This window comes from Bison bison, unplaced genomic scaffold (assembly GCF_000754665.1).
Source record: "Bison bison bison isolate TAMUID 2011002044 unplaced genomic scaffold, Bison_UMD1.0 scf7180017864516, whole genome shotgun sequence".
Taxonomy (NCBI): domain Eukaryota; kingdom Metazoa; phylum Chordata; class Mammalia; order Artiodactyla; family Bovidae; genus Bison; species Bison bison.
The window spans coordinates 10,789,807-10,805,814 of record NW_011495069.1 but is presented as its reverse complement, the minus strand read 5'-3'; the positions used below and the strand labels follow the sequence as shown (position 1 = coordinate 10,805,814).

The following is a 16,008-nucleotide window of genomic DNA, read 5'->3' as shown; positions in this document are numbered from 1 at the left end:
TCCAAATAGGAAAAGGAGTACGTCAAGGCTGTATACTGTCACCCTGCTTATTTAACTTCTATGCAGAGTACATCATGAGAAACGCTGGACTGGAAGAAACACAAACTGGAATCAAGATTGCCGGGAGAAATATCAATAACCTCAGATACAAAGATGACACCACCCTTATGGCAGAAAAGTGAAGAGGAACTAAAAAGCCTCTTGACGAAGGTGAAAGAGCAGAGTGAAAAAGTTGGCTTAAAGCTCAACATTCAGAAAACGAAGATCATGGCATCTGGTCCCATCACTTCATGGGAAATAGATGGGCAAACAGTGGAAACAGTGTCAGACTTCATTTTTCAGGGCTCCAGAATCACTGCAGATGGTGACTGCAGCCATGAAATTAAAAGACGCTTACTCCTTGGAAGGAAAGTTATGACCAACCTAGATAGCATATTCAAAAGCAGACATTACTTTGCCAACAAAGGTTTGTCTAGTCAAGGCTATGGTTTTTCCTGTGGTCATGTATGGATGTGAGAGTTGGACTGTGAAGAAGGCTGGGTACTGAAGAATTGATGCTTTTGAACTGTGGTGTTGGAGAAGACTCTTGAGAGTCCCTTGGACTGCAAGGAGATCCGACCAGTCCATTCTGAAGGAGATCAGCCCTGGGATTTCTTTGGAAGGAATGATGCTAAAGCTGAAACTCCAGTACTTTGGCCACCTCATGGGAAGAGTTGACTCATTGGAAAAAACTCTGATGCTGGGAGGGATTGGGGGCAGGAGGAGAAAGGGACGACAGAGGATGAGATGGCTGGATGGCATCACTGACTCGATGGACATGAGTCTGGGTGAACTCTGGGAGTTGGTGATGGACAGGGAGGCCTGGCGTGCTGTGATTCATGGGGTCGCAAAGAGTCGGACACGACTGAGCGACTGATCTGATCTGATCCTATACTGTTTCATCTAAGACACCTCCTCCAATACACACCATCTTATACTATTTTATCTGTTATCTCCTCCCTAGGGTTAACTGGAGTTAAATTAGTTCAATTAGGGATTGTTTATTCAGCAAGGGATGAGAAGTATTAGGGCAATATTTACTGAGCTAGCTGTCAGCTCCTGCAGGCTTGCAGAATTCAATGGTGAGGAGATCACATTTGCTTTCCCTAATTCAGGTAACAGAGCTTTTTCTCTTCTACAAGAAACTCCTAACTAGTGCAGGTGTCAGTCCTTATCATACAGTTTTTTAAGACAGTCAAAGCCAATACTGTAGCATCCCCAGCTTCTGTGAGATGTTTTCTTAATCCCTCCCTTTCTCCAAGGCTAAATAACCAATAGACCTAGATGAGATGCTGAAGCAGCAGATTCCTTTCGGTTCTTGTTTCAAAACAGATCACCCCAACTCCCAATTCCACCTCCTTGCAACCATTCATTCATTAAAAAAAAAATTCCTGTCCCATAGTGGGTTCCCAATTCTGCTTCACAGAGGAGGTACTTTGAAGATCACGCAGAGGGGGAAAAAACACTGAGCATGTTAAGAATCCTCCTGTAAAGCAGGCGACCTGGGTTCAATCCCTGGGTTGGAAAGACTCCTGGAGGAGGGCATGACAACCCACTCCAGGATTCTTGCCTGGACAATGCCCAGGGACAGAGGAGCCCATAGGATTGCAAAGAGATAGACACAACTGAAGCAACTTAGCACAGCACACATGTGAAATTAGCCATTCATGGGGTTCTGAGCAAGTGTTTGGAGCAGAAAAAAAAAATTGCGAAGTTAAAAAGTCTTAAAACTTATAGGACTAACCTTTACTTCTGGTAGATAAGCAAAATGGTTCACATCTCAGTAATTCTTGGTTTATACTACTCAGAGTAAATACAAATAGTAAATGATTCTAAAATTGTTAACCACTCCTTGTCCCAAACTATTCAGGTTTGGAAAAATGGCCCCCTCTAGATCAATCTTTACCCCTATCCAAAACAGAATACCGGACTTCCCTAGTGGTACAGTGGAGAAGAACCCACCTGCCAATGCAGGGGACACAGGTTCCATCCCTGGTCCGGGAAGATTCCACATGCCTCAGAGCAACTAAGCCTTGTGCGCCCCAACTATAGGGCCTAGGGCAGCAACTACTGAAGCCCGAGCACCTAGACCCTGTGCTCTGCAGCAAGAGAAGCCACCGCGATGAGAAGCTATCGCAACACAACTAGAGAGCAGCCCCGCCCACTGCAACTAGAAAAAGCCCACCACACAACCAAGCAAGACCCAGCACATAAATAAATATAAAAAAGAAAAAAGAACCAGAATACTGACATTTTCAATACTCAACTGTATTTCAGAAACTGTTACATGGTCTAATTCACCAAACAGCCAATACTAACTAAACAGAAGCTGGTCTTACTTCATTACATCTCTTTAAGACTTGGTTGGAATAGACAGCTTGGAAAACTTAGCAGGTTGGGAAGGGTTAGAAAACTATAGAAACAACAGCAGAGTCTGTTGAATAATGTGTGGAGGACAAAACCTTCAAACCCTTAACCAAGCACTCTCATGTTACTTTTATTCAGATAGTTGTTGGCATTTGCAGTCATCTGCTACCTCTCTGCAGTCTCTGAATAAGTTGATTATACCCCACTGTTTGAAATTCTACTCAAGATATAGCCCTTTCCTGGTTCTCTTTAAAACTCAAACTACTCCCTCTCAATCTCTCTCACTTGCTCCCTCTTTAATTCATCCTTTAAATTGTGTTACTGCTGGGGGTTCTTTCTTTGGCCCTCTTCTCTCACTGGACGTTGGCTCTGGAACCACAATAAGTAGAACATCAGCTCTGCTTTCTTAGTTTGGGTAACTGTGCAGAGGTATTTACTCTTTAGAGTTCTCTAGTCTTCATCTGTAAAACTGAGGTAAGTTGTATCTATACCACAATGATAGAATTAAATGAAAACATACATAAAAATATGTATTCAGGACAGCTGCATACTATAGACACTATAGAACATATAATTTCAGCCATTATTTTTATTACCAATATTCTTAAAAAATCTTAAACTCATCCATGCCTTTATCTACACTGAGGGCTGAAAACTTCCAAATTTCTATCAACAGACCTCTCTCGTGAGCCCAAGATCCTACCATCAACTGATTGTACCACAGGTACCCCTAATACTATTTCCAAAAGCCATCATATCTCCAAACCCTAACCTGCTGCTCATAGTACTTTCTAAGTTTTTTTTTTTTAATAACTATCAGCAAATGTTTCTATCACATTTCCCCATTCCCACTATCTTGATTCAGGCTCTCAGTGTCTTTCTCCCAACTATTGTAAAAAACTCTCACTTGGCCTCTGAGTCACCTCTACCTCTCTCTATTCATTTAACAGATGATTTTAGTTGCATTGCTAACCTGAGTTTCCAATTTCCTACCTATAAATTTTGTGTCTGAGAGTTGGTGCGGGGATTAAAGTAAACTATGAAAGTGCCTAACAAAGTTAGTGCCCATTACTGACTTAAGACAACTGAAATGAAGACGTATGTCAAGACTTCACTGGCTCATCAATCTGAACAACTTCCTTGCTAAACTGGATAATGATTCTCAAATTGTGGAAGACTAATTCCTCAAATTTTGTGTTATTCAAAATATGTTAGGATAGAGACATAAGTGTGTTTAATCTGCATTAAGGGAGCTTCCTGGTAGTCCAGTGGTTAGGACTCCGCACTTTCACTGCAGGGAACATGAATTTGATCCTGAATGCCTCACGGCAAATCTGCATTATTTTCTCTATCACTTTTAAGTCTAGACAATCAACAAAAATCAAGTTCTGATTTGTATACAGCATTTGCCAATTTCTGTAGTGTCAATAACATAGCTGACCTCAAACTAAAAATGGGCTATCTGTAGGGCTAAGAGACATGCAATTGCAGTGTATTATATTGATACAGACATAACTTCAAGATTGATTAATTTAAATATTATGGTTTAATGGTAATAACAGTATTCTAAATTTATGTAGTTTAATTTACATTTCAAATTGTAGTTTATAATGTAATTAAACATAAATAGAAATCTAAAACACCTATTAATACAATGTATTTAATTTTTAAATTCATATAATTTGTTTAATGATTGTATTTAACTGGCTTGCTAAAATTCTTGAAACCTAAACAGCTGCCTCACAATGAGCAAGCTCAAGCACATTATTGGACTTGGACACTGAAATACCAACTCCACCACTTGTACCTATGAGATCTCTATACAGAACCTCTTTGAGCCTGCTTCCTCATCTAAAATATGAGAATGATATACTAGATGGGAAAGCTAAACTTTTATGTGCAACAAGTTCCAAGCACTGTGCTATCATTAAGTGCTTATTACCCCCTTACTCATTCTATTTGATACAGACCAAATGCTGTTTCCTCCATGAAGCCTTTCTTAATTTCCCCAAACTTACCACTTCTCCAGAAAGCCAAACTATTTCTTCATCCCTCTGTTACAGCTCTTATCTCATATTTTATCCATTTTGTTGTACACTTAACAACACTATTTGGTCCTAAGACAAAGATGGTACCTTGTTTATCTGTTCTATCCCAGCAATTAACACAAACACATTTGTTGAAAGATAGATACAAACAAAGGGCATGCTTCAAAAAGTTCCAAATTCAGCGTCACCTATCCTCTTTTGGTCCTCCTTTAAGAAGGCTACAGAGAGGCATTTAATCTATCCACAAAGCAAGGAAGGTGAGTAATACAAATAGAATTCCCTCAATCCTATTAGCAAAAAGACAAGTAAATTTATCTGCAAGACAGAAAACATAGACTGCCTTAGAATTTTACAAAACATTCAAGTTTGCCATCCTGATTCAAACAGGATGCCCACTCACTAGTTCTGAAGAAGTAATTTAAAAAAACAGGAGTGGGATATTGTTAAATGGAAAGAACAATACTCCCTGGTTATTTATTTCTTAAAGATTTAATAAAACAATACATGTAGCTAAAGTGATGGCTTTTTCCTTTCTGATTTTTGCATCACCAAAACTTTGATATTTTAAATTTTTTTCTGAAGTTGAAAATGAAGTCAATATTTGTAAACAAGGAACTGAATGTCCAAGTTAAAGGGTGAGGGGGGAAAATGAGAGCTGAAAGAAAAAAAAAAACAAAAACAACTTCCTTATAAAGAGAAATATTACTTGTGCCAACACTACAGTAAACCTAGATTTTTTTTTCTTTAAAAAGGAAACAATTATGTGGTAATCACCTCTGTTTCTTTGCTAAGTCTTTATTACATTTTAGATAAGCTTTTCATTAACACACAATAAATATATTAATAACTACCCAGACACCTAATCTATACTAAGATCCACTGAGAATTCACAAATCCTTTCTGTCATCTATCTTCTTCTAGCCTCAAGTCCTTTTTTATATTTTATATGTAGTTAAGTATTTAAGTCAGAAATTATAGAACACAAACAAAAATAAGGTCTTCCAAAAAAGACCTCTTTTGTATCATCAATTCCTCTCCATGAACCTCAAATGTTATCAAGCCACCTAACTCTCTCTTCCTGGAGAAGGAAATGGCAACCCACTCCAGTATTCTTGCCTGGAGAGGAGCCGCCTGGCAGGCTACAGTCCATGGGATTGCAAGAGTTGGACAGGAGTAAGCCACTGGGGAGAGAGAGAGAACCCTCTCTTAACCCTCAATTTCTCTGATCTAAACTACCCCATATGTGAATCTTCTTTACAATTTATCTAATAAAAGTCCTTTGGGTCTTTTCTTCAAACCTTCCTGTGACTAAGACTTCATTTTTAGAAAAGTTCTCTCTTTTATTTACAAAAATTTTCCTCCCTATAACCTCTATCCATTGATTCTAGTGCTGTCACTGACATGAAGAATAAACCTACCAGAGTTTTTAAAAAGTTATATTCCCCTTCTAAATCACCTCTACTAAGCTAAACACTATGATGAGAAATAAGACATAAGATAACATGTCTAAAACACACTGTGAGAAGAAGTGAGCTGAGAAGTGAGCTGTATACATACAGTAATAGTACAGGTCCACCTTTACTTCTACAAGTTTCCCACTGCCTTTCATGTGAAGGTTACATCAGGGACCTCCTCCAACCTGATTCAAATTAGACCCTACCCTTCATACCTGTTTTTTTAAGCCAACTTTGTATCTATCTCAGTAGATTCCTTCTACATCCAACTAAATGCAAATCAACTCCCTTTTCCTCAACTGATCTCCAAACTTCCTTACGAGAAACACATCTGACAATCTCCAATTAGACTTCTTCTTGAACTATACAAGAATTCCTATTCCAAATTATCTAAACAGACTTGAGCTGTTCTGAAACTATGTTCACTCTTTTCAAAACATCTCTGGCTATCCTCTACGTATCTTTTAAGGCACAGCTCAGAGATCACTTCTTCAAGGATTCTTCTATGATCAACCAACCCACACCCCAAACTGGGTTAGGCAATCTTCAAGCTTGCAAACTGGCACTCTGTGCATACCTTGAGAAAACACTTTCCATTTTGTACTGTTACGTGTCACTAATGTAAGGCTCCCTGACAAGACTCCTCCGATTTTTCTGTAAAGTCTAACACATTGTAAAATTGTTCAAAGAAAAGATAAATAACTTCATCTCAATTCTTACACACCATAATAAATTTTCATTACATCCAAACACAATTAAGTCTCCATTTTTAAGTCCTCTGCTTAAAAATTTGAATCCTAGGGAGGAGGGTTCAGGATGGGGAACACATGTATGCCTGTGGCGGATTCATTTCGATATATGGCAGAACCAGTACAATATTGTAAAGTTTAAAAATAAAATAAAATTTTAAAAATAATAATAAATAAAATTTAAAAAAAAAGAAAAAGAAAATTTGAATCCTAGAGGTAAAGAAATCCTACTATTCTCACTTACTAGTAATGGAATTTTTTAATATTAAAAAAAAATTTTTTTAAACCTTAAGCCGTTGTCATTATAATCACATTTTCTCTAGATCTGTCTCTCCTAAATTCCCCTGAGCTTTCCAGTTAAACAACTGGATAAACCCTTACCCAGGTAATCTGGCTGAGTCTAATGTTGGGCTAGGCTTTAAGAGAATTACACAGCCCTTAGTCCCCTCTACTAGACTATCATATTTGTTGTTATTGTTTAGTCGCTAAGTCATGTCCAACTCTTTGTGACCCCACGGACTGTAGCCCACCAGGCTCTTCTGTCCATGGGATTTCCTACGCAAGAACGCTGGAGTGAGCTGCCATTCCCTTCTACAAGGGAATCTTCTCGACCCAGGGTTCAACCCCACATCTCCTGCATTGACAGGCGGATTCTTTACCACTGAGCCACCAAAAAAGCCTATCTTATTTTTGCCTAAAGTTAAAAGGCTAGAAAGATAAAACCAAGCCAACTATTTTATGAGGTTTATAAACAAAGTCATCACTAATGCAAGGAGCAACTCTCCCTCTATCCCAGACTACTCCGAAGTTGAGATAGAGGGAAAAATTGACTGTCGCTGCCTTTTGAATATCTGACAGAGCTCTCTCAACAAAAAAAATTTTAAGAAAAAGGCTCATGGCAATGTATAGCACAGCCAAGATCTTCAAAAAGCATGTACTCTGACCCAGCACTTAAGGATAGGTGTGAATCAATATTTATATCTTAGAACGTTACAGTGAGTGAGTGAAAGCCACTCAGTCATGTCCGAGTCTTTGCAACACCATGGACTATACAGTCCATGGAATTCTCCAGCTCAGAATACTGAAGTGGTAGGTAGCCTTTCCCTTCTCCAGGGGATCTTCCCAACCCAGGGCTCGAACCCAAGTTTCCCATATTGCAGGCGGATTCTTTACCAGCTGAGCCACAAGGGAAGCCCAAGAATACTGGAATGAGTAGCCTACCCCTTCTCCAGAGGATCTTCCAGACCCAGGAATTGAACCGGGGTTTCCGGCACTGCAGGCGGATTCTTTACCAAGTGAGCTATCAGGGAAGCCCCTTAGCATGTTTACAACAGTGTTATTTTAGCCGGGAAAAAAGTATAAAGAAGCTGACATACTCAACAGGGACTGGCGAATTACAATAAACCTTTGATAGAATACTATGAAGCCTTCAAAAGTGATGTCACAGAAGAAATATTTAACAATTAGGGGCAAGTTCTAAACAAATGCAGAGGGGCAAGTTCTAAACAAATGCAGAAAGAGTTTACAAAACAGTATCCGAGGAAAGTAAACCACATACCAGAAGTCACTAAAATTTGCTGGAAGCATCAAGCCAGACAGCTAAGAGATTCGAGCCAGATAGATCTTGAAAAGATTTTATGATATTGAATTAGATCATGTGACAGAACAAGGCAAAAATGGGTGTAGTTCTGCTTCACTGTGTTCTGCCAAGAAACATGCCCAATCACGGAACTTTAGAACAGCTGTGACATCATTTTTAGGATGAAGTATTAAGTATTTCCCTACTGACTGAGTTACCATTTGGTCAAAAGATCTTTTGCAATCTTGTAAATAATACCAAGGCAGACACACAAACACCCCACTTAAGGGAGTGTACTGCTTCAATGAGCTATCAGTCCCATTCTCATGAAACTTGTTTTATCTTGGAAGCCTAACAGACTAAAAAGTACAGTTTACAGTCAGTTATGTAAGCATGTTAAAGAGCAACAGTGGGCAACACTGGAGTAAGGCAATACTGACTGAAAGCGTAACTGGATTCGGAAGCAATCGTAGGGACCTTCCTGAAACCTCAGCAAGTTTTTCTTACAGAAAGTAAACTAAAAAGTAATCTGACACAAGTATAATAGCTTTTATTTTTATTTTTGGTGATTAGTTCACCTGAGAACAATTAGGATACTCATTCATCAAAAGTCTTTATGGAAGATCTATCAGTTACCTTAACAAAGACCTTAGCTTCATTACTACACTCACTCTTTGAAAATACAAGGCTGGTCAATGTATCTTACACCTTCTTATGAAGTTTTATCATTCACTGAACCACTCAAGTGAATTTAATACTTGATAAAGACTGAACATAAGTTAACAATCCTCAAACTTGCTACTTCAATTTTAAACAGCTTCGCCACTAGTTCTAATATACACAGAATGATCTTAACAGTTACGCTGTACATTCCAAAAAATAGTCCTGTCTTTGCCTTCTTACTTTTAAAACCACAAAATATAGAACAGAACTTTGCAGATGAAAGCAAGTAGGTTCTTAATATATAAGACACTATGCATGTTCCAAGAGATTAAACCAAGCACCTGGATGCCCCTCACACACATTAATAATCTGCTCTGCCATTACATGATGCCCCAAAAGCCACAGTCTCCTCTCTTGTTCCTCCAGAAAGAGAAGCCTGTGCAGACATACTTAGAGCCTTTCACAAGTATGGCAAAAATAATCAACTATCTTTTTTCTACAAGATTACAGAGAATTTTAAGTTAAATTATTAAAACTCTAGGAAAGGAGCAAGTTTTTTCTGACAGCCAACTTTTCAGTAATCTGGCTCTATCTCCACAATACTTCAGCATCACTGACAAGTATATCTTTATTTCTTATTTGTCTGTATATATAGGAAGAAAAAAGTCAACCATCCTGTTTTAGGCAACTACAGACCTCTGATTCTGTATTATGGAGGTGGAGAATCTACCTGAGCAAAGTTATTCCTTTGAGCAGTCCTCCTTTACAGAGGCAAAAGAAGTGCCTCAGGTCCTAGATCAAGTACAGAAGATCCCTATGAATTAATGACCAATTCAAGGAGAATATATTTACATAACCGTTGCTGCTGCTAAGTCGCTTCAGTTGTGTCCAACTCTGTGTGACCCCATTGACGGCAGCCCACCAGGCTCCTCCATCCATGGGATTTTCCAGGCAAGAGTACTGGAGTGGGGTGCCACTGCCTTCTCCATGTAACTGTCAAGTTTTGTTTATTTTACATTTGAAACTAACCACTCAGGATTCTATCATTAATGAAAAAAATTTTAAAGTATTATCTCCTTGCCATTATCTTTTCACCTACTTTCTACATTTAAATATGTTTAAGTTCTGGATAATACATGATCTGCCCTGACCAGTATTTTATCATTCGTTTACGGTCCTTACACACTCAATGCACAGGACCAACTCTTTCAAATGTATTCAACCTTTTAGTATAGATCTATTCCCCATCACTCTGTCCAAGATAACCACCTGTTACAGAGAAACAAGAAAGTGGATCTTTAGGAATACAGCAAAATGTTAAGAGCAAGAGGCCAGCTTTTTCCAACCATCTGTTTTTCAAGTTTTATAAAATAAACAAACTTTTCTAATGGGAAAAATATCTTGGAAAAAAAAATGATTAAGCAGAACACTACAAAAGATAGGAATAAGGAAGAAAGTTCTGAAAAACATCCTCCTTAACACTGTCAGTTGTCAGCAGGCAGGCAGAAATGTCAGGGCTTGGTGACTCTTGAAAATAACTAAGTACCCAGCTAGGCCAAAACCTGCAACAGAATTTTTATCTTTTTCTCTGCCACATTACAGCCTCAATCTTTTCCTACTTTCAGTTCTGTTTCTTTCACTTCAATTACTCCCTTTGTGTACTTTTCAGATTCACTCTTCACCTGTTCCTGCATAGTCAGTTTCTCTATGGTTTCTGCTTTCCTTTAACTTAAGCCCACATTTCTGTCCCCTATTAATGTTCCCACACTCTTTCACACTAAGGTTCAAATAATAAGACCAATTATCCTCCCATAAAGACCTGAACTGTTAAATGATACTTGTGTTATTTACAAAGCTTTTATTAACGATTCAGTATTATACTTCTCCTGTTCTCTCTAGTTCCTTCTCCTTCCCTTAAAGTTTTAAGAAGGGTAAGCTGGTTACCTTTTTAACACTTTCTTCTTCCTCTTGGCGTTTCTCATAGTGTGAGAAGTCATCAAAAATGGAAGTGGTGTGCTTGTAGCTGGCTATGATTTTCAACACCTGCTTAGCTTTTTCCAGAGGCACTTCCTGAGTGTCCCTGGAGTTGGTCACTGGTTTATTCTCGTTGTTCTCTAGGCGAATGTGTCGCAGTTGGCTATTGGGAACGTCCTTCACAAAAATCCACCTGACATCAAAACGGCCCTTCCATTTGTCCTGGGACCACACACCTGCACATGTGTTGTAGTCCACAGCAGATTTCATTTCTGCGACACCACAGAAGTGTCCACTGCCGTTGACACTGAAAAGTAAGTAAACGGGGCCTTTCCCGTTCATGGAGCGATAAGCAGCATCCAGTCTCTTGTTACCATGCTCTGTGCTGCACCAGATATTATACTTAATGGAACGGTGGATATCGTCCTCGGAGTAGCTCTTAATGATGAAAACCCGGCCGTGTTTCAGATTCCAGTCAAAATCCTTGGGGTTATAGTTATTAATGGACCGAAGCTTCTCCAAGACGGGATGAGGTTCTGAAGGAGTAGATCCAGATCCAGCCTGAGTCTGTCCTACTCCATTACCATCCACCCCATTATGACCGAACCCACTGCCACGGTTCCGAGGTGCTACCCAGCGGGTTGGCTGAGCTGCCTGCTGCTGCACTGACAGCTGAGCAGGCTGTGGTGGAGGTGGAGGCAATGGCTGCGTCTGTTGCCCTACTGATGCCTGAGCCACTGGTGGGCTATTGTTAGCCTGCTGACCTACAGGCTGCGGAGACCCTTGGGTTGGCTGCTGACCTATATTCTGAACCAAAGCCTGTGAGGGGGCTTTTGCCACAGGACCCTTGTTATCCCAAGTTCCAATATCCATGTTATGCTTTATTGGGGGTGGTGGAAGACTTGACCCTGCAATGCCATTCTTGGTCTTCAACTTGGGTTGCTGTTTCGCAGGCTTGCTAGCAATATCAGCCCAAGATGCTGGTTTTGGAGGAGCAATGGTAGCTGGAGGCAAACTATTGGAAGCCACGATGTTACTAGTAATGGACCCACTACCAACAGCAGAGCCTACAACTTTTGGAACATTGCTTGCAACTTCTGTGCTACCCAACTTCAGTGCTGCCATCCCTTGGTCTATAGTATTCATGCCAGGAGCCTTATTGAGGGTCTCACTGGCAAAAGCTGACTGTCCATCAATCATGGCTCCACCCAAGGAGCTAGGTGCATAAGCATAATTGCTACTATATCCAGAACTCTGAGTAGACTGTCCCTGAGAACTGTTATTTCCCCAGGCTGAGAAGTCAATCCCACTGGGAAAGAAATTAAAACCATGCTGACCAAGAAATGGAGTGCTACCCAGGGCTCCTGGTTGTCCAAACATTGCATCTGGTAGAAAGTGAGGCTCTCCGTTGCTGAGCTGTCCATAAGAAGTTAGATAGGGCATGGCTGTGTCACCCCCAGTAGACCAAGCAGCTTCACCCAAAGAATAGGAGAAGCCAATGGAGGGACTGTAGTAACTGGGTAAGTAGGAATCTGACATGGCAGTATATGCATTATTCTGTGGAAGGAAAAAAAAAGGCAAATTAGAACTAAACACAAAAATAAATAAAACAACCAGGACATTTCCTCTCCGAATTATTCATACAGTACAAACATTTCAGCCATTACCATAAAAATGAGTGGTTTTTTTTTTTTTTTCAGATGGTCTCTTCCCATAAACTTGCTAGCATTTTTACAGACTAAGATATTTTGGTTTAATCATTGAAGTGTTTAAACATTTAAAACTAAACTGACATACAGTGAACACAGGCCTTAGCTTTTAGTGCTTCAATTCAGAAAAGGGAAAACCCAGCATCTCACCAAGTGCAAGTCCTGTTCTGTGAGAAAGAATGTGTGCTTAGCTGCTCAGTCGTCTCTGACTCTTTGAGACCCCATGGACTGTAGCCCACCAGGCTTGTCTGTCCACGGTGATTCTCCTAGCATGAATACTGGAGTAGGTTGCCATACCCTCCTCCAGCATATCTTCCCAACCCAGGGAGAACCCATGTCTCCCACACTGCAGGTGGATTCTTTACCAGTTGAGCCACCAGGGAAGCCCAAGAATACTGGAGTGGGTAGCCTATCCCTTCTCCAGGGATCTTCCTGACCCAGGAATGGAACCAGGGTCCTCCTGCATTGCAGGTGAGTTCTTTACCATCTGAGCTACCTGGGAAGCCCACTCTCTGAGGATACCTTTATTAAAACCACTATCTCTGGACTGAAGGAATGGGAATACTGACAGAACAGAAGAATATTCAAAAGAGTTTCCTATTAAAACTGCATTGTATAACAAATAAAACAACAAAAAGAACTAGAAATTTCAATTTCTATCCCCCAAATCTGTGCAGCCATTACCCAACCATAAACCAAAAAGAAAAGTTCAATACATCTAGTTTATAATATAGCTTTCTGGCAGACCATTTGAGAACATCAGTAGACGCCACTATTTAATTATAACCTTAAATTTTAAAAAATGAAAAAAAAAAATTATAACCTGGAAAGAAAGTGCACAGTGGCTTCCAGAGGATTCAAAACTAAACAAGTATTGCTATTTGTTCTGTTTCATCTATAAAAGTAAAGGCTGTAGCTAAAATGTACACTTAACTTTTCCATTAAAAACAGGAATTAATTTCTAAAGGCATGGTACAGTCCGTATCTTTAAAAAAGGAATCATCCTTGATAATAACAACCAGAAAAAGTTTTACCCAACTAGTCTTCATATTAGAAAACATTACATTGTAAAAACATTCTTTCATCTGTGCTGACAGTATTTTAACTTTTTTTTAAATAAACCCTACAACTCACAAAGTAGTCCCTTAAATCAAAGTAACAGATACATACAATCGGTTTCTATACACCCAGAGTCAGCTCAACTCAAAAATAGAGTGCTTTATCCTAACTTCAAAAGAGCTCTGGTATCTAAGATTCCACTAACTAGTCAATAGGGAACGTTGTTCTTGATAACTATTAATATGCTAGGTCTGTATTAGTTTGTATTATCAAAGCCAAGAGTACTTCTCCCTGGCCACTAAAAACACATCTCTTGAAGATTAAATTTTTTAACTAATGCAGTTTACTCAAATAGTGGTGCTTTTCTCAACCAATTTAAAATTTTCTTTTAAAAAACTAAGTGACATATACCCTCAAGTTTACAAAAAATCTAAGTCTCAAAGATAGTGTTATAATTTTAACAGCCCCAAATTCATTATAAATAAGAAATTCAGTCTACACTTAATACATTTAGCCTGAAGAATTATTTCAAATGTGATAAAAATTGGTTAAAAAAATAGATGAAACACTCTTGACAAACTACAAAGATTCTTAAATTATGTCTTCTCAACCAAAATTTATATACCACCCCCTAAGTTTTTCAAGACATTTAAGTTTTAGCTTTCTTTGTAATAAAATAAATGCACTCATTATCACAGGTTATATTATAACAGCTGAATACCTACACCTGATCTGGCAGGTTCCCACATGCCCCTGAGCTCAAAACTGAATTACACAATGTTTCACAAGAACTACCTAGAATTATGTTTCCAAATACTCTCACTCTCCCTGTTATGATTATGTAAGCAAACTACTTCAATAGCAGGAACCCAGTGATAGTTCATTCCTCTACTTCCTTCCCTACTTTTCCTGATTAACTGGTTGTCTTCTGTAAAAACTTTTCCCCAATCACTTACTTAAGTGGTTTCTACACTTTCAATGCAGAAACTTTTACATAAGGAATCAGAGAGTTTTACCTAAGAATTAGGCCCAAACATGCACTCTCACTAACATGTCAAGTTATTCCAAACTATTATATACATCACAGAGCATCTGTTCAGAATTTATATAAATGTTCCATAAGCTTCTCTATCTTCTAGGATATTCCGAATGAGTTACTGTCAATTTTCCTTTTGGCTAATTAGTCTGGGGAGTTATATTTATTAGCTACAACATTGTGGCTGTGTCTTTGGGATTCAAAATACTAATACAAAGACCTGCCAAGTCAAAACATTTTGTGTGCACAGGTCATGTTCATACGTGAACCTACATGCAACTCATCTTCACATTAGAAGATAATTACATTGCAAAAACTGAATTCCATTATTCTTGATCTATCTTTGTGCTGAACACTATGTTATATCACTTTAAATCCATTTTGTAAATTCTATAGCTCCCCAAAGAAGCCAACGTGAAAAACGTTTTAGGAGTGAAAATATTTAACACAGAAAAGTACTCTTAAGTTTCACACTGTTAGATTCTTGGTAAGGAGGAAGAACTACTCAAACAAGTGTTGCTGTTAGTACACTATAAAATGTTATCAGTACTAGCCTCAGAGAATTGTTTGCTGACAATAAAGATGAGAATCTTAACAGCCTACAACATCTGTAGCAACTTTTTTAAAAGTCGTCCAGTGAAAATTAGATTTATTGATAGAGCAGAGCAAAGAATAAACGTATACTACATCCTACGATCAAGCATGTAAATGGTTAACTACTCACGGGCCTTGCCTGTGGACTCAAGTAAGGTTCAAAATCATCATCGTTTAATCCATCCTTTTGATGTACAGATCCATTTTGTACTAGAGGAAAAAAATTCCAATTAGGAGTGTCTCAATCGTACAATCTACCTCCCAAATTAATCAAATTACCTCCTAACAAGAGAAAAACCTTACTAAACAGAGCAAGTTTGTATTTCAGAACGGTAAAGATGAGAGTGAATGCTGAGCAACAATTCGTCAGTGAAAATGTCTCCCTCCATCCAGAGAAAGTTGATCTAAAAAGGTCATTTAATTGGCTCCTCTAGATTTCAATTCCCTCCCGCTTCCCCTCCCCCACCACATGTGAGTACTTCCAGAGTGGGATCCACGAGGATGAAAAACAAAGGCCTTCTAAGACCTACAGGAAACTAAGGACCTGGAACATTTCAAGACCGATTCCACCCCCCACTTCTAATGAATTACTCCTTGTTCACTAAAAAGCTGTTCGTCAGCTGCAGGAACACACCGAAAGGGTCAAACACTCAAGTGTGTGAGGCACCTGCAAACTAAGCGGCTTCCGAAAGGTCCTCTCCCCGGGGCGCTTCCCGGAGACCCCGCCCCCCCACTCC

At 39.1% G+C, this 16,008-nt stretch overlaps 1 protein-coding gene across 1 annotated transcript in view; it reads right to left on the bottom strand.

Annotated features, from left to right (window-relative positions):
- The window catches only part of YTHDF2 (YTH N(6)-methyladenosine RNA binding protein 2), a 29,343-nt gene extending 13,353 nt beyond the window's left edge, over positions 1–15,990 (bottom strand). The window contains exons 1-2 of the mRNA XM_010830193.1: positions 15,402–15,990; positions 10,844–12,430 (exon numbers count right to left, since the gene is read on the bottom strand). Coding sequence (XP_010828495.1) covers positions 10,844–12,412 — 1,569 coding nt within the window. The 5' untranslated portion in view covers positions 12,413–12,430; positions 15,402–15,990. The remainder of the gene's footprint in view (positions 1–10,843; positions 12,431–15,401) is intronic.
- Between the last annotated feature and the right edge of the window lie 18 nt (positions 15,991–16,008).